General features: G+C 49.9%; 1 protein-coding gene across 6 annotated transcripts in view; it reads left to right on the top strand.

Moving 5' to 3' along the window:
- Nucleotides 1-18,459, top strand: part of LOC122370193 (pleckstrin homology domain-containing family G member 5-like) — a 148,544-nt gene that overhangs the window by 84,702 nt on the left and 45,383 nt on the right. For 4 of the 6 annotated variants that reach the window (XM_043345575.1, XM_043345576.1, XM_043345574.1 and 1 more), the window contains one exon: nucleotides 13,858-13,978. In XM_043345575.1, the coding sequence (XP_043201510.1) occupies nucleotides 13,858-13,978 (121 nt within the window). Of the gene's footprint in view, nucleotides 1-9,211; nucleotides 10,522-13,857; nucleotides 13,979-18,459 lie in introns of those variants that run through there. The other 2 variants (XM_043345572.1, XM_043345571.1) reach the window with 1 other exon arrangement.

The following is an 18,459-nucleotide window of genomic DNA, read 5'->3' as shown; positions in this document are numbered from 1 at the left end:
TGTAGCTAAAGGTATCTGCTACGCCTTTTTATGCGCTATCTTTCTTATAAATATTGCAAAAAGGAATTTTATTATTTGTGAAATATTGCAACGACATATTTACGAAACAAAACAAATTGTCTTAAAAAGGGAATTGTTAAATGATCAATAAAAATACGAAAAGAATCAACTCATTTTGCCCATGACAGCTCTAAAAAGCCATCTTTTATGAAGCATTATCCTGCAACGTTTTTAATTCTTTTTGATGACGTCATATAATATTTTATGTCAGTTTCTAGTGTATTTTTCCTTTGAATTAAATATATTTGTATAGATACGAGTTACAAAGCACCAATAAACCTTTTTTGTTAGTAAGATTAAGAAACATTTACAAAAATATACAAAAACATCATTTACGTTTGTGTGTTTGGTTGATGCGTTGTTTCTGGCGCATTAGAGACCATTCTAGTTGTCGTTTCGCGTGGGTAGTTTGATGGCAGTGCTGCCAGATTTGGAGGATTTCCGCAAATCTGGAGGATTTTGAACTCTATTTGCGGACAAATTTCGCTTTTGGAGGATTTTTGATTCTGGAGGAAAATCTGGAGGATTTGTCGCCCGATTATTACATTCAATTTCATGGAAAAATATAACACATTCAAGACTAAAAAGGCATTTTCCTGCCCAGCGTCACCCTACCCGTTAGGATATACCACGTCCTTTATCACCGTGAGACTGCAGAATGTTTCAGTCTGTAGCTATATCTACGAGGGTACCAAACTACTGACTGATCTAAGGGGGACATTTGGGGCAAATGCCCCCGGTACCCCTGCAGCGCCCGTAATCGACGAAAATTTTCGTTTTTGTTAAAGGGACCCTCCCACCTTCAAAAAAGTTTATGAATTGGCATGAAAGTGATGTCGCTCGGTTCAGAAAGAGCGAAAACGAATATCTACCAAATTTTACCGAAAAATATTCACCGGTTTTCAAGATATTAGACTTTTACTTTTGTTTACTTTTTGGGATCTCCGCTGTTCCTAGCGACTTTATTTGGAAGCAATAGTTTGGCAGCTGAAAGTGCGGCACTTGTTGCGCGCAAAGCAGCATATACCACCGCGTGCTACAAAACGTTTTAGTCAAACATTTAAGAATCGTTAGATATCTGCGTTGACGTCACACATTCAAAGGGGTATTCCTATGCATTAGCCCCTCTGAATCAAAATGCTGCAGTTTTGAGATTCAATATTTCCGATTTAAGGCATTTCTCGATGTTGTGAGTGCCGAAACCGGTAATTGTGAGCCAGGGACCCCATTTTGGCTATCTCAACTCAAATCTAATGTTAAGGTGGGAGGGTCCCTTTAAGATTAAACGAAAACTAAACAACCTTTATGAGAAAAAGTATCTTTTAATCTGCACAGCAGTGCGAAAGGATTCGAAATCCGGTGAGTTTTTAGAATTTGGTGAAACTTTTTGGGGGGTATAGCCCCCCGCAGTGTCCAAGACCGCCTTTCTATATCTACCAATAGGATCTGGAGGAATCTGGAGGATTTTTGTAACTGATCTGGAGGATTACAGCCTTCCCCATCTGGCAGCACTGTTTGATGGTTTTTGATGAGTGTTTCTGGGTGTTTTTGCATCATTTCGGCAAGTGTATCTTTCATTTTGCCTCTAGTTTGGGGAAGTGGGATGTTCCAGGCCTAATTTCAAGTGCTGTAATGACAACTGTCCGTATAGCGGCGTGCAGTACCCAGTTAAAGAGCAAGGTAGCCGCCCAGCACGCAAAGCAAGATGTGAAGATATAGGGAGATATGATCGGATTTGCGCAGAAGGTGAGATCTGATTGAAATATTGATCAAGTAACGCCCAGAAAAGAATATTTTATTTACTTCTTTAATGTTCAATTATTATGTTACCTCTAAACCTTGATAGGTGACAACTGGCAACATTTGTACAGCGGGTTCGGCATGCACAATGATTGTAAATTGTTGACCAGACTGATTAGCCAAATCAACCTGATTTCTTTCAAATACTTTCTGCCTGAGTAGGCTAATACCTTCTGAATCCTAAAGGTGCTTGGATGTTGATAGGAAAATTCTAGGGCTCACTGGAGCTTCCTGGTGCTCCGGGGGGTGCTGGAACTTGCCCTGAGAAAACCCCACAGCACCTTATTTTGGTATTTGTATGCTTCCTACAAAGAGTAAGAAATAAGAAAAAGAACATTCACAGGGGGCAGAAGCAAGACACTGTATCTTTTTTTGTGCGTGCAGCCAACTAAATCAAAGCATTTAAAGCTCACTTTGAGAAAAGATAGAAAATGGTAGTGCGGAAAGTTCTGTCCAGAATTTCTATTGACTTGTAAAATCATTTTCTTTAGCAGAAATGATGTGAGGAACATTTGTGGCAATGTAGCTAATAAGAGTTTCTCGTAATATCTGGTATGTAGCAGATTCAGCATTTTTCCCAGCCCTGCCCTTCCGCTGAAGTGACTTTTAAACCAAATACGCCCACTCAATGGTGGGGTTTGACCACTGTACTGACCATCAGCCTGTCCGTTTACCTGACCGCTTACCTACTCTCCCCGTTGACCTGATATCTGACCTGACCTGACCGGTGACCTAACCTCGCTCGAAGGACCGTCTAGTCTCGCCGACCCCACCCCGCCGCTCGTTCGGCACCCGGCCGCTGACGGCGCGGTACCGGTGCCTGATCAGAGCGTGCTTCCGACACGGTGGGGAGCCGCCCAGCGCAGGCCTTTTATGGAGCTCGCAGCACGCTAACAAGCGGTGCCCGCGGCGCGAGGTGCTGGTTGGCGCCCAGCCGTGCAGATCGGGCCCCTGGCAATGGGTCGAAATGGTGTGCGAACTGCTCGGAGGGTCGCTGACAGGAGAGAGAACGGACTGAGTCCGTGGATGAATTTCAGTCTTCCCTCTTTTCATAAATGCACCTGATATTCTTAAACTCAAAATTGAATGGCGGAACCATCTTGAGATATCCCCCAAGTTTTGTCATTAAATGTCATTTAGAACAGACCTGGTTTACTAGCTGTGTAGACTGAAAATGACTGAGCTACCTCGCTGCTGCTGAAAGCTGCCTGCCACTAATCCGAACCATTTGTCACGCCACGTATGTAACACTCGAGTGCCGCGCGGGGGCCGAGCTGAGCCAGGGACTCGGGCGCTGCCTCGGGTCTCGGCGAGATGGCCTCATTAGTGGGGTGCTCATTAGTTTGCGCACAGTAGGCCCTCGCAGCTCTCCCCATCCCTGCCCCGGCGAGCGCCGATTGTTGTATTGGCGACGAGGAGGGCGCTGCATGTGCAACTGGGAGGATGCTCGTTATGTAAGAAATTACTCCACGCTGCTCCAATATGATCTCGAGAAAATTCGAAAGTAGTTTGATTGTTTTTACATCTCAGCAGTATTTATCAACACAGCAAATAAATACTAAGACTTATCTACTTTGAAGATCGTATGTTTTGTGGTTCACTTTGTGCGCACGAGTCTGCTCACCACTCTCCTATTATTTTCTAATAGACAAACACTTTCGCTTGCCTGCACATCACAGACGTCGCGCGATCGGCGGACTCGCCCAAATAGTTCGCTGATGTCGCTGCTCAGCCGCGTCTGGCGCTGACAGCTCAGAGCAGCCAAAGCGATCGCAGCCCTAAGCTGTGTCGGACCGTTAGCTCCAGAAGACAGCGTCAAAGGCAGCCATCGCTGGGTTGTAACAATCGCGTTTGCTAGTGCAATGAAAGTGTGTGGTTTTTCTGTGCAGTTTGGAACACCATATATTTGTTTTCTCTTTTGGCATTTTCTCGTACTATGAATGCTGAAATATTGGTGTAAGGTGGTTATAAAGGGTGATTTGAAAAGAAAAAAAAATATTCCATTGAAATGACATGCTCCGAAATCCACACAGTCATCCTGGTGAAGTCCGTGTGATTGTTATCCTGGCGGCTGCTCTCGACCTCAAACGTTTTAAGTGTCGTCCTCCCGCGCCCCACCGCCCCTGTTATCGTGGGACCTTGTGCGGTCCTCCGCTTTTCGGGCAGCAGTGACCGCTCTCGTCCGATAGTCAATTATCTGTTGGCCAAACACGCTTCTCACGAGTTGAAGATGCAGATGTGCCAAAGGTGGGAGGCCATAGCCCGTCGCGCCTGACGACGAAATTTCAAGACACCATCGTCTTGCAGCGAGATGAGAAAATTGCAATTACGTTAAAAATAGCGGCTGAGAGGAGCCGTGGCACCTGGTTTAATCTCTTCTCCAGTCGCGGCCACACGGCCGAGAAGGTTATTTCACCTTGCGGTCCACATCAATCTCAGCGTCTGCCAAGAGGCTGCTCTTCTTCTCTCTGGGAGCTCCCGGCAACAATGCCTCGATCTTTTCGGTCTGTCCGGCGACTGGCCGCTCGGTTTGCGCGGCGATTAATGGAGAAATGGCCTGTCAGCGGCGGCGGCACCCTGCGTCCCTCAGCGCCGCGCTCCCCTGTTTGTATGCAGCGCGAGAGCGGCGCACTTTTTGCCCGGCCCCCGCGGTGACCCGCGCTCTGCACAGTTACGCGCAGCTAATGGCTCAGATAGCCGCCAGGTCACGAGAGGCGTCGCCAATGTCCTAAACGAACCAATTGCCAGGTGGAAAAACGAAAACTCGAGGGCCGATGCGGCGGTAAAACTCGAGGCGAGGTTTGTTTCTCAGCGCGGTGGCCGCAAGGTGAAATGTTATGGCCGTGGGGAAACAGCCGGGAAAGTTATTGCAAACGGGGAGGCTGTTGGCAGTACGTGCTTTGGTTTTTGTGCTGCGGTAGATATGGAAGCAAACAGGCAATTGTTGTATCAGAAGGCCTGCTCCAGTTCTAGCACTGCGGTCTTACTTCAAGTGCCGTAGTTGCATGAATTCTAATTACGTCCAGTGCCAATAGTCAGTATGGTTTTATGATTCAGTACAATGGTAAAGCCTCAAACATACAGCCGCTGCTTCCACTCCATGCTTTCTAGGTCCCGTCTCACCCGGTCCTGACATCTAACCTCTGACCTGACCTGACCTGACCAGGTCACCCCGACCGACTACCGCTGCCGTGCGCTGGACCGCTCCGCTGACGAAAGCCCTTAGTCAAATGACCCATAATTGCCTGGGCTCGGTGGTGGCGGCGCGCATGGACAATGGGGAACACGGCTGGCCCGGTGGGCTGCCGTGACCTTCGTGGAGCCCGCTATCGGGCCTCATCTACAGGCCGGCAGCCACTGTTCATAATGTGAGGCTTACGGGCTGCACGGGTGGCCGCGTAACTCTCAATACGGCGCCAAACTGGAGCTAAGTTTCTGAGCTATTTGGTGGTCGGAAATCGGAATAGTGGATTTGCGGCCGTATTGGTTTTCGACTGAATAGCTAGACTTTGTTGCTATCCGTGGTGTGAAGTGGTAAGCGTAGTGAATAGATGCTGATGGGTTTGTTTGCTAACTAGTTTCTGCCGTCTTGTTTGGACTGCGTTCAATAAGAAAACCATTAGGGAGGGCCTCGTTCGAAGCCATTCACTTGTCATGTTATCGTTAGCGTTTTGTTTCTAACGATAAGCAAATGGAAGCCCTAATAGCTCCAGTGTTTGTTCGTCGGGACCACTTTGTCCCTCGTGGACCGACAACCAGTCATGTCGGATGACGCGAATGGAACGAGGCTGGCCGGACACGCGGTGTTCAAAGCAGACATGTGCTTTCACAAAGTTGTCGGTGTCTCAGTATCGTGATTGACAGGCGGCGCACAGCAGCGGCAGGGTGCCCCATATGACGGGGTCGCCGCTCGTCAGAGGAGGAGATGGGTGCGCTGCCGTCTGCCCCTCCATTGTTTCGTCTGTGCTCCGGAGCCCTAATGGCCGCCCGGGATGCGCCGGCATGGCGTCTCTGTGGTGCGGGTCAAAATGTCACGAGCGTCAATGTCACTAGATCGGCCTTTTGCATAAATCATCGACCGATTATGGGTCCGACAGGCTCTGTTTACGAACTCGGACGCAAAAACAAAGACACGGAAGACACAGTAATGACACGGCAGCCGGGGACTCCTTGTTGGGATCTTTTGTGAGGTAACGCACAAAGAACGGTGTCATTTTCCATTTGGGGAGCTGATTGAACCAAACACAAGCATCAACGTGAACAGTAACTATCGGTGTTCATTTTATTATCGTTTTAATGTAATCTGACAGCTAAAGCTACGAAAACTTCAACGTTTGCACACAATAGTTCCCTAGCGTCTCTTAGGGCAGGGACGCCGGGAGAGGGACGTCGCGCCGGGTCGTAGCAGACGGACGGACCGTCTGACGGCCCTCTCAACCGTCACGCGCTGACGAATGGGCTTGTCGCTGTGCTCCGACGCGCCGCCTCGTCGCTGCACAAACCAGGTGGCACCGTCTCCCGGAGGGACGGGGTGGGCGGCCGGGTGAGAGCTCAATGCATAAGATAGTGTGTTATGCCACCCGAGCTGCCAACCGTGTGCATCAAACGCCCATTGTTTCCCATCACCTGTCCGTATTTTGTGGGCGCGAGTTTTGCGTGTGTCTTTCATTGGTCATGTGTCACGTTTTTCCATCGGCAAAGAGTTGATCTTGGCGTCATTTTTGCGGCGGCGACTGTCCGATCGGGATTAGATAGCGTCACACAGGTATTGTGCCTGTGCCCGAGCCCTCGCCAAGGTGCTGCTCCTGGCCGGGGGGTGCTTCTTCGCTGTCTACCCCGCCGCACTGTGAGGCCGTTGGAGTTCGAGTTTGTCATATCCAAGTGCCAGCTTTGGCAGGTGATTGGCGTCTGGTGCGATACCGCGAGGCGCCGCCCTTGCTGTAGTGGTTTTGTGGGCGTTATTTGTTGTCAGGGCGATGTGTTACCGATGCTAGGCCCGATCTTCTGGTGGTATGTGCAGGTAATGACAGCGGGTCCGCTGGCTATCAAGGTGCGAGACAAATCGATTTCATTAGTCATGTATGTTGTGAATGCTGGCTTATACATGCACATTGCACAATGTGTGCTGCATTGATCGTGTTCAATAAATTAGAGGAAACTGACATCATATTGGATAACATATGCCTTTGGGTACAAACAATGCACGGTTTGATTGATGAAAAGTTTGTTTTGAGTAATTTACGTTTCTAGCAGTGTGTAGTGTAGCTAAGTATATTTATTGGGTATCAGAAGCTGTGTGTTCAGGCTCAAACATAAGTTAGTTTTGTGTTTTTCTGTTGAAAATCAAGCCTGATTCATCGTGGTAAAGAGAATTTAACAGTAGCTGACTTACTCGTATATACCTGTAGTGACACTTGGTCCTCCACTATTCCCTTTTAATTAAATATGATTAACGGGTGGTAGCCTCCGTGGACCGTGGATTTTCTACCTATATATCTGCTCATCTCCAAGTGCCTATATTTGGTTACTTTCCATAGTCCGGGCGTGATCGTATCATTCTCCATATGGATTCCGGTGCCCAGCGTCACAACTGGAAGACGAGTCACGGTTGCAGATTTTCTCAGGCGTTTCCAATCGTCGGCCACACGAACGAAACTCGGCCTTTTCACGTGGCGCCTTTGCGGTTTGGCCCACACGGGCGGCGTTCACACGACTGGCATTGGCCACCCATGGGAACCCAGCGTGTGTCGCCTTGCACCGGCAATAGTCGCAGTATTGCACTGTCGAGGATAGTGTGAACCGGCTGCCGCCCCCCCCCCCCCCGTGTCAGTCCACCTCAGCAAACGGTGTCGGCTGGCCGGGGGCTGATATACAGCTCTCAGCGCGCGATTTGCAACTCTGGCCGTGGGCGTGTGCACTGTGCAGTGTGCTCGCGCGGTCGGAACACGACCCTCTCACCGGACAATCGGCAGCACTCCAGCGACACCGAGACGTGTGATATGGTCCCGTGCAGGCATGTGGCAGTCGTATCTTATCGGCAACAAAGACGGCTCAGCTGTACTAGTGGCAGCGATTTCGCCGAGACCATGAACCCCCACTGGCAATGTGTCGGAAATGAGGCAAGTTGTGGGGCGTTATTGCTTGGTAGCGACTGTGGTCATATCAAGTTTCTGCTGAGTGTTGAATACCGCCATCATTATTTTCGTTTTCTAATAGTTTGCAACGGCTGTCAATACAGTTTGTATGTAAGCAACCACTACTTACTTTGGTATATGAAAACAGTTTCTGGTGACGTCCTTTGCTTCTGGTGACGTCCTCACACGCATTCGAAGGCTAATCAGCAGTGGTGAGGACGGACAGTGCCGTGAGCGCTCATTTTTCTTATGCTGGAAGATATGACTAATCCGTCCGCTACGTCACGTCTTCTGTCTGGCTCGTCTGGTCGTCTGTCTCGCCTCGTCTGATCCGTCTCGTTACTCGCCGCCTCATCCAGCCGTCTCTCGTCTGTCTCGTCTCGTCTCGTCTGTCGTCCTGTCTGTCTCGCCGCCTGTCCTGGCCGTCGGCCGCCTCGTTTCGCTGTCTGGGGCCGCTGAGACGCCGCCGCAGCACCCAGTAAGACGCGTGCTGGAAATTGGCACGCACTCGGGGGTAATTGGTGCGCGACGAGCCAACTGGCAGACCAGACGATCCAAACACAGACGCATTGGGGGACTCGTCGCCGCCGACAGCTGCGGTCCCCTGCACGCGACGACCCCGGCCGCGGGCTAAGGTTGCGTCGCAATAAATCTCTGCACAGTGAGAGGATTTATGGAGTGGCCGTGGGTGTTGGTGGTGTCCGGATTGTCGTACTATCTGCACAGAGAGATGCTGCTGATTGGTGACTCGTTTGGTGTGGGTGGGACCTGGGAGATACACTCGCCGATCACTCATCGTTAGGATCCGGAAAGCTCAGCCTTCGCGACATGATTCACGGTGAGCAGGTGCCCTCAGCTACCATCGCTATCGGATTTATATGACTGACTTGTTTGCTCTCAACGTCGAAATTACCGTCGTGTCCCCACATCTACCCATCATGCTGCCAGTTTCCGCTTACGAGGAAACCCCAGCTGTTTGGTAACTGACCTGACCTGCGCCCCAGCCCCCGTCTCGGTGTGGTAGACGGGGAGGGGACGGGCAGGTGGAATCCTGCTGACCCGGCGATGGCGCGGCGCCGTCGTCGATAACAATGGGCCATGAGCACAGCACAAAGTCCGACGCCGGCTCGGCTATCGGCGAGCTCGTGTACCGAACCGCGGCCAGGGGCACGTCTCCGCGGCCACGGCCGCCGCGCCAGTATCGCCCCGGGCGCGCCGCGAACGCCACGGGCGCCGTGCCCTGAGAACGACCGCCGCTGTGTCTTGAGAACGACCGGGTGGTGCGAGAGAAGGGACGAGGGGACAGTGGCAGTGGCGGTTGAACGCAGAAGCTGCGAGGGTGGTGATGCTTATGTCGGGTTGTGGTGATCAAACGCGAATTCGACAGCACTCGGTGACTGTGGGTTGTCCTAGCTGTTGATTTGTTGGAGATTGGCTGGGAGGTGCTAGAAGCCATTGTTATCCTTTGTGAACAGCCGATTTGTGCGGCACGATGGACGTGCCAGCAGAGTACCACACTCTGATGAAACAGGCTTACGGACTGACGAGCCCGGAGTTGACACAGAATGGCTCCAAGTATCTGAAAAAGAAGGATACTAAGAACAAAAAGGCAGCCGGAAGAACCGAGTCTGCATCTAAGGCAGCCAAGGCGGCGAAAGCGGCCAAAAAGGTTCAGGAGCAAAAGAAACTAGGTGAACAGAAGAAACTGGAGGAACAGAAAAAGTCGGATGAGAGCAAGGCGAAAAATGCTGACGAGAAGCGCGGGTCGGTTGTGCAGCTTCTGTCGAGCCGCGGCCGGGCAAAGAGCTGCATCGACCTCACCCAGAATGGCGACACGGAGGAGAGCAACTCCTTCAAACGACGCGCCATGCAGCGCAAATCACTTTACGTCAAGTCAAGCATCACCAAGCGGATCAAGGAGGTGCACAAGTCGCTGACCTCGCTGGTCACGGAGCCGGAGGACGGACCCGTGGCGCTGGACTCTCCGAGCTCACCGGACGCGGCCTCTCTCGGCTCGGCGGCAGCCTCTTCGAGTCCGACAGCTTCTCCTTTCGCGACCGCCCCAGCGGCGGACTGCGACTCTCCCAGGGTCGTGGCCCCCCCTCCTCTTTGGTCGCTGGCCACGGACCCTCTCTCCCTGCTGCGTGAGGCGTACCAGCGGCAGTGTCAGGCGGCCGAAGGTTCCAAAGGGGAGGCGGGCCCCGTCAGACGCAGGGCCAACAGTCTGCGGATCCGGGCGGTGAGGAGGACCAATTCGATGCGCCGCAGCTGGGACCCGAGACTGGCCGACCTCCTGGAGAGCACTGCACTGGAGGGCGAGGAGGAGGCAGCGGCGGCAGCAGCGGCAGCGGAGCGGGGGAGTGTGGCCGAGGCAGAGTCTGAAGACTCGAAAGAGGAGAGTCCTGGCGAAACACCCCAAGAAACAGTCGACTCCGGAAGACGAACGGGTCATCGCGTGCGGAAGCCCGTGGCCAGATCCCAATCGGCCCACCAGATAGGCAAATGGAGCGACAAACTGGCCAGCCTTGTGAGTATGCTTTGTGAGTTTGCGGATGCCATCATTATAACCTGCACAGAGGACACTATATCCCCGATCCTGAGTTTAAGCCTGAGACTTTTTCTTTGAAAAAGGGACCCGCCGTTTCTCGAATCTGCGCAGTGGGACCTGCCGTTTGAAAGTTGATGCCCCCGATCGTTTTAATTTTTCGAACATCCGTATAATTACCAATACCAAACACATGCACTTGCTTCTAAGTTAACGATGCTGCAGTCTTTAAGTTGTTATTTAATATATCTGCTTTATGTCCGTATGCATGAATATCATGTAAACTATTTTCAGTTAACTCTATGCTACCTGAGGACATCACTGCATTATCGAGCTGCATACATTGTTTCAATCGTTTTCTTATTTGTGTGTAGTTCATAGTTGATCACAATAATCAGTCTGGTGGGGCAAAGTAGCTGGCACCGGGGATATACCAGCCGCATAGGGATGGGTACAGTCTATCTCAACGATCAATGCTTCAATGCTTCCTTTGTATTCCTTGGGACTTTACAAGGAATACAAATACAAGTAGCCTCATGAAGGGCTCTTCGTCGAAGGAGTGCGTTCTTAGAAGTCATTCGCTGCTCATCCCCATTGTCAGCGCTCAGAACATTAGCTGAAAGGCGATGTCAGCGGTTTTCTAGGGACAGGCGCTGTGGATACTTCCTTGTTGTCTCTTGTGCTTACTGAGCAACATCGCCCCGGGTCAAACCCTAACCATGGTCTCAAAAATCAACGAATAGTTGTAGGTTTGGTAGTGCGTGCGAGCATTTTCGTTCCACGCATTCGACGGAGTTTTTTTGTAGCTTAAAGTTTCGCTCCAAGTTCGGACGCTGTTTGAAACAAGCATAGCTCCTATAACGACTTGGTCACGGGCTTTTGTCGGGGTCAATTCTGACGTGCGCTCCAGGGCAGTGGCTGAAACAATAAACTGGTATTTCATGCTTCCGAGGAGGTTGGTGGCATTTATTTCACATTTAGGTGGATAAGAATGTTGGAAGATGTGTGAAACATCTGCCAACAAAACCAAAAGCAGTGATTTTGTCATCACATCTCGATATGTGTATGGACTTCAGTTATTTGAGTATTGCCCAGTAGATGCTATCTGGTGTGCTTTTCCTAGCTTTTCGTAGTCATTAATCTCCTTCTGCAAACGTGTGTACTCGAGCTGCTTAACTTTCTAGGAATTGTGTCTTATACATCAGGATAGAGGGCATTTATTGCGCCTTCATTCTTTTTTATTTCGTTTGAGACCAGGCGAGCTAACTGAATTCGTTCTGCCACGAACTGTAATTGAATCGGCTGGCAGATATGATTTAATAGCGCTAACTTCCTCAAAGGTTAATGCGTCGTGAACGGAGTCGTCCTCTGGCGATCGCTGCGTAAGAAGCAGAGTCGGGTTTTATATGGAGAGGGCCACAGAAGTATTCATGCATTGCTGCCTGCCATCTTTTGTTTATTTTTTTGTCATAGAGAGACGCATGAGTATTTATTTTTTGCTTAAAATTTCCATAGTAGTCAATGTTGTAACAATACTTTAATGCAACATATTATTTGCATAAAATAATGGATGTAATAACTTTGTTTGCACGTTGCTACATTCTAACATGCGTGATATTCTTTATCCCTAAAAAATATTACACGGATAGCGACTAAACCATTATGTAAACCAGATGATAAGTAGGCACTGCGGAGCCTGTTGTAGGACACATGCTCGACAATCATAGTTCCCATCCTACTTGGCTATCTGTTAAACAGACGGCTTCATAAAACAGTTGTCGAGTGTTGTCCTCCGCGATTGGTATTTGATAGTGACAACCCCGCTAGCAGACGTTCCCGCCCAGCGTGTGCCGCATTCCGCAGCATTGTGTGACGTCTGTTTGGACATTAGACCGAGTACTCAGCTTTTTTGTTAACGTATATCTTGTTACCATCTGATCGCAAGTCATGATGAATTATGTGTATTATGTATTGTTCGTACTTATCTAGGTTCTATTCATAAAAGGTCAATTATGAAATCAACATTGCGATAAACATTACAGTGGAATACAGTTGCTTGCACTGGTATTTGTGTTTTGGTCAACTGTGCTGACATCTATCCTTTAGATGCAGTCATAATGACCTCTTATCTCAGTCTTCATCAGTAAACGGTGTTGGACAAATCGACGACCACAGAGGGACACAATTCGACGACGTTACCGACAGATGCGGCAATGGAAAAGGGGGACCCCCGCAGACATACATCCCGCCGACAGTATGGCTGGAGCAGCGCTGATAAAGACTGTCACGGGTGGGCCGTATTTGCTCAGGTGATGTCATGAATCTCGATACTTGATAAGCCGTCTTGATAATAAAGCACAGCTTATGGCATTCCTTAATGTTCACAGATGCGTGCACAATGATTGCGGCTCTCACCGGACATGGCATGCCAGTTGAATGTTGCAGCGCAACAGTTTACCCTATTTGGACAAGGAAATGAATGAAGGAAAACCTGTAAATATCACTTGCCTCTTTAGTGTTTACCTACAAGCATATCACAATCCCAGCTACTCTGCGTTGGAAATGGATGCTTTGCAATGTTTGACATTAGGGGAACTATCCTGGAAATCTGACGGGGCCGTTTCGCTGCCTGTCAGCGTTACGCCAGAACACTGATAGTGGATCCTGCGATATGCCACGTAGCCAAACATCGATCGAACGTTGTAGGAGCGCTGACTGGGCCGACACAGGTCGCCCCCTCTGCCGGTACTGGGGACGAGTACCTGGTTATTTCTGACAGTTGGTCAGAACTCAGAACTCTGAGAAAGCTGTTGGTTAGTAGGTCAGTGATATGAATTTGGTGTTTTACATTTTTTCAAATAAATAGGTTGGTGAGCTGACTTCTCTTTGATTAGAGATCTAAGTGAAATATACCATGCCGACGTTCCGCTGGTCAGTAGGCTGGTAATCCTTAGCTCGTTGGTCAGACGGTTAGTGAGCTGTCATTCCGTTAGTCAGAGGGATTGGTGCGATTGGTGTCGCCTATCTGACCAGGAATCAGCCAAACTCTGGCCGATCAGCTGATCCATCCGCCGCGATGTCAGCCAATATTTTCACATGAAATCAGCGCTCAACTCGTCCGGTGGTTTCTGATCCGATTTGTTATCACTTTCGTGGCAGATTAGAGGACGCACAAACCACGCAATTATTTGTTCCTCCTTCTCACAACGAGTTTCGTTCCCAGTGATATATTATATCTGGCATTCCTGTTGATCAGTGTCCTCTCCGCCTGCCGCACAGTACACACCTCCCTGACAGTGTCATTTCTCTGCGTTTCAGATCGGTCCTACCGGCTACAGCAGCCACTCAGCCAGCTCCTCTGGTCAGGAGAAGGTGGAAGAGAGTGGTCGCGGCAGGAGCCGGCCGCAGAGCGAGCACATCGAGCTCGCGCTCTCCCCAGGTGAGTGGAGGAGGGAAGGGGGCAGATATGATAGACAGGACAGACGGGACAGACAGGACAGCACAGGAGAGATAGGACACGCAGTACAAACAGACGACGGGGCTGACAGGACAAACGAGACAGACGGGACAGACTAAGACGGACAGACATGACAGAACGGAATAGGGTGATGCAGTTGGTACAAATAAGACGGGACAGACCGGACAGGACCGGACAGTACAGGACAGGACGGGACAGACCAGGACAGACAGGCTGAAAGGACGAATCATGTTTACCGACCTTCCCCTTCATGTCGCTTGCGCAGCACACATGGAATGCAGTTTGAGATGAAATACCGTACCGAAATGACCTGAGCTGTTTTGAAATTTATCGGCAGTCGGATCGAGCCATAATCAATAAACACCTCACATGCTTTCCATAAAAAATGTAGTAATGTTTGGCATTTGGCACCAACCCAGTGCAAGCATCGTTCAAAGACATTTCAGCTTCTTTCGAGCCTGACTGATGTGCAGACCCTCTGGACGGCTGCAAGCTTAGCAATACCTCACAGGTTATGATCTAGGGGAACCAAAGAAGTGGGTGCTTTCACGTTACACCGTGGGTCTTAGCAAAGGAGCGACAAGTTTTGTAGGCGGGCATAGTGCAGTAAAAAATCCGGTAGCTGGTCATAAAACTTTTACAATAGGCTGTTGTGAAGTAGCTCACACTCTTGGATGACGTGAGGCGACTTTGTAAACCGGGATGTATTCGCTGGGAGGTTTTATGTAGGAGACCAATACTGCCCTGCCAACCTGAGGAGCGTTGCAGCGTTAAAACGGCGAGGGTCAGCACTGGCGCCATCTCGAATAGACGGCAGGTGACCGTGCTGTGTGCCGACCGTGGTTACCTGCCAGCGTCGTGACGTCACGAACGGTCATAGATCCGTCACAGTTTCGTCACAATGTCGTCACGTGTCGTCGGGAGACGGATTTCCGCGCCGTATCTGGTTTCGTCTCCGTGTGAACGAAGTGCTGCTGAACTCTGAGCAGATGATCGGAGGTCAAACAGCCGCTACTTTGGTGCTTCAGCCCTGTTAGTGGTGTCAGTTGTGGACTTGTGAAGTCTTTTGAAGAAGTGGAATATGGGTTGTTGTGGAACATATGCTCCTGGTTAGGAAATATTCCTGAATAAGTATTCGATTCGCCTGATGTTATATCTCCTGATTGAATAGATAATTTCATCAATAGGAAAACATGATTTATTTAATTGTAACATTCCAATCCTTAGCTGACCAATACCATTATACAGTTTCAATTATCACCCACATTTGCCCTCTGGACCCGTTTCCAAACCCTGCCTCTACTTAAACTGGGCTGTGCCAGTAGATGTAAATTAAAATCTCTTTGAGGCGCCCACCGTCCCACCTCAGCCGGCGGGGGTCACGGCACCCCTTGACTGCTCATCACACCGTGCTGTGTCTGATGGACCCACCACCACGCACACCGCTAAGAGGGTGTCGGTGTGAGCCTCAGAAGTCGGCAACAATGCGCGCGGCGTGCGTAGGAGGGGCCCAGTCGAACGGTCGCGCGAATGCGCCGCCCGCGTGGATGTGTGAAAACCTGTGCACACCAGCGCCGAAGGAATGCGGCGCAGTCGGAGCGGAAGGTCGATTAGACAGCGGGCACGAGGCCAAGATAGCCGCCGCCGTGCGGTGCGATTTGCTTTGGTGCGATTTATTCACTGAGTTTGAGGTGTGTTGAAGTCAGCGCTAGACACGTCGCAGGTTGACGTCGGGAATTAATTTGTTAGTTGGGAGTGTGAGCCAACGCTTAAGTCATTCGGTTTATCATTTTTGATGGACGCAGTTCTGGGCGATATAATAAATACATGCATGCATATCGCATGCCTATTGCATACGTCCATGAATGTACAGATATGCGTGCGTACGTAGGGTTTGGATATGCAGTCATCATACATATTTTGAAGGAATGAGTCGACCGTCATTGTAGTGTGCAGTATCTGCTATTACATAAGATCGTACCGTCTAGGGTGACAACTGGCAATTGACTTGTGCAGTTGGCATTTCTCGGCATTCGTGTTACGTGATATCAATGAATAATCCCTTACCGTATTTCTCTTGACGTTCTTCGATGTAGACTATTGTCTCATGGTAACATATGCTCCAATTCTTGGAACTGGCCCAATCATTAGGTTCTGACCCCGAACGAAAGGAAATCCTAATAAGTCGCTGGAGCTGCCTCTAACGAATGTCTCGGTAAATGATATTTGATCGGGTTCTCTGTGTGATGACCTTTGTACGGCGTAGAGCACGTCAATATAGGTGGAATTACGTCGGTGGGCTCACATCCAATCATCTCTGGAAACGCTCAATAATCTTGGTCGAGAGCAAAAGTTTAGAAGCTGTTTTTTGTATAAGAATTGATTTCGATAAGTTGTTTAAAAGTTACCGTAAGTTTTTGTTTGGAGGCATATACATGCGCAATTTATGCAAATGGTCCGATTAGAACGTCAATGATGTTAACCGGTTCTTTCGGTTGGTACCTGCTTGCCGACGGTTACCAATTTTGACTGAATCCCGCTGTTCAGTTTCACCCATCACCGCAGATTCCTTTCCTTGCACGGTGATTCCTTTGTATCGGAAACTGAGGCTCATTATGGAGTATATTACCGGGCGGAAACAGTCACCTGTTACCATGGCGACACGGTGCCGCCCAGCCTCTCTGACCTGCTCCACTGTGTCACTGTGTGGCCTGGCCGGCGGCAAATAGTGACCGAGCTGCCGCCGTGTCAACTCATTGGCCATTGCGCCCGTGCCTCGGCAACCGACCCCCCTTCCCCGCTCCCCCCGCTCCCCCCCCCCCCCGCCCCTCCCCCGACCTGACCTGACCGGGCGGCGCCCGCGGCAGTGCGCCGCCTAACCAGGCCCCATTACAGCTCGTCTAATGACTGACGGCTCGGACAGGTCGGTCGTCAGGTCCGGTGGTCTGGGGGTCATTTGGCCGACCATGTGCCGGGCGGCTGCTCGTGCCGGGTTCTTACCCCGTACGGTCCCTTCCTCATGTTAATGTCACGCCAGTGTGTGGGGTCATAGGGACAAAATGATGTTAACCCATCACAAAACAATCTTAAGACACATATTCGCAGACGTTTAGCTGCTGCAAGACTCCTACGATTAACCAAAAATAATCTAGAAAAAGCAGTTATTCAGACCTAAGGACCGTATTGAATATCTACGGTAGCTGCAACAGCCCAGGACTAGCCGGCTGAGCGACGCCCGATGGTGACTCACGAAATGACAGTGGGATGAATCACTCTATGACAGACGGGTGACTCGCTGACGTGACAGACGGGTGACTGGCGCAAAGTCACACACGGTTGTCTGGTGGCTGGTTAATGGTTATGTGCTGGCTCGTGGGTGCCGTGCAGGTAGAGCAGTGTTGTTAGTAGTGCCGGCGAGCATTTTGAATCGGCGCAGCTCAGGGAGGAGAGGCCTGGGTATGAAGATGGTGATGGTTAATAGCTTACCTGCACATGACATGCATTCGCTGTGGCGATTGCAGTCACCGCACGCGTGCGGGCCTTGCCATTGTTTCGGACTTGGATTTAACCCCTAGTCGAAAACGGAAAAGTTGGCTCGCTATATCCCGCGAGTTGCTGGGGGGGGGGGGCGTTAAACGCCCCCACTTTTTTTCGCCGGGCCATAGCATAAAAACGGCGCGCCGCAGGCGCGCCAAATTTTGGGTACCTGTAGGGAATTGATTGAAGTTTATTGTGACAAAGTTTCAAAAAAATCGGTTGGAAAATTTTTGAGATATCGAGGTTTTAGTGACGTCATGATTTCTGAGTTTTCGACCAAAAACGGCATATGTTCAAAAAATCATATAAAATCACAGAATAGACATACAGACATGCCGTAAACTCCATTAGACTGCCAATACCATGATCAATCAAATGGCTATCTTCGATTATTGATTATCGTTCCGCATTATCCATAATCTTGAACTGAATCTTGGCAATTTCTCGTGACTACTTCACGACCATGATACATGCATTTCTTAAATTGAAATTTTTGAGCCAATCACGTACACATATGATAAAATGAATGTCACCATCGTGTTCTACGCCCCAAATTACATATAAAACATGTGTCACAGGCTGCGAATATCAGTTTTGATTTTCGGGGATATGTGCCTACCCGGTTGACCTGACCTTGACCCTGACCTATGCTTGACTGACCCCTACATGGAGCTGACACTCTCGTAGGCCTTATAAGATGGATTGTGCACCGTTTTGACAGAGTTTATGGCGAGAGGCGCCCATTGCGAAGTCCTGAAGTCCATGCTACTGAAAGCCCGATTTCAGGTGTTTGACCTGACCTTGACCCGACCTGTGACCTCAAAATTCAACTTTAAAGTACTCATCTGAAGCGTCTCGTCGCGCTCTTTCGTTTGCCGCCTCGTGCGTTTCGCTGCGCCTATTGG

Source organism: Amphibalanus amphitrite, unplaced genomic scaffold (assembly GCF_019059575.1).
Source record: "Amphibalanus amphitrite isolate SeventyFive unplaced genomic scaffold, NRLGWU_Aamphi_draft 001107F_arrow, whole genome shotgun sequence".
Lineage (NCBI taxonomy): Eukaryota > Metazoa > Arthropoda > Thecostraca > Balanomorpha > Balanidae > Amphibalanus > Amphibalanus amphitrite.
Note: the sequence above shows the minus strand (reverse complement) of the source record. Positions and strands in the feature narration are given on the sequence as shown.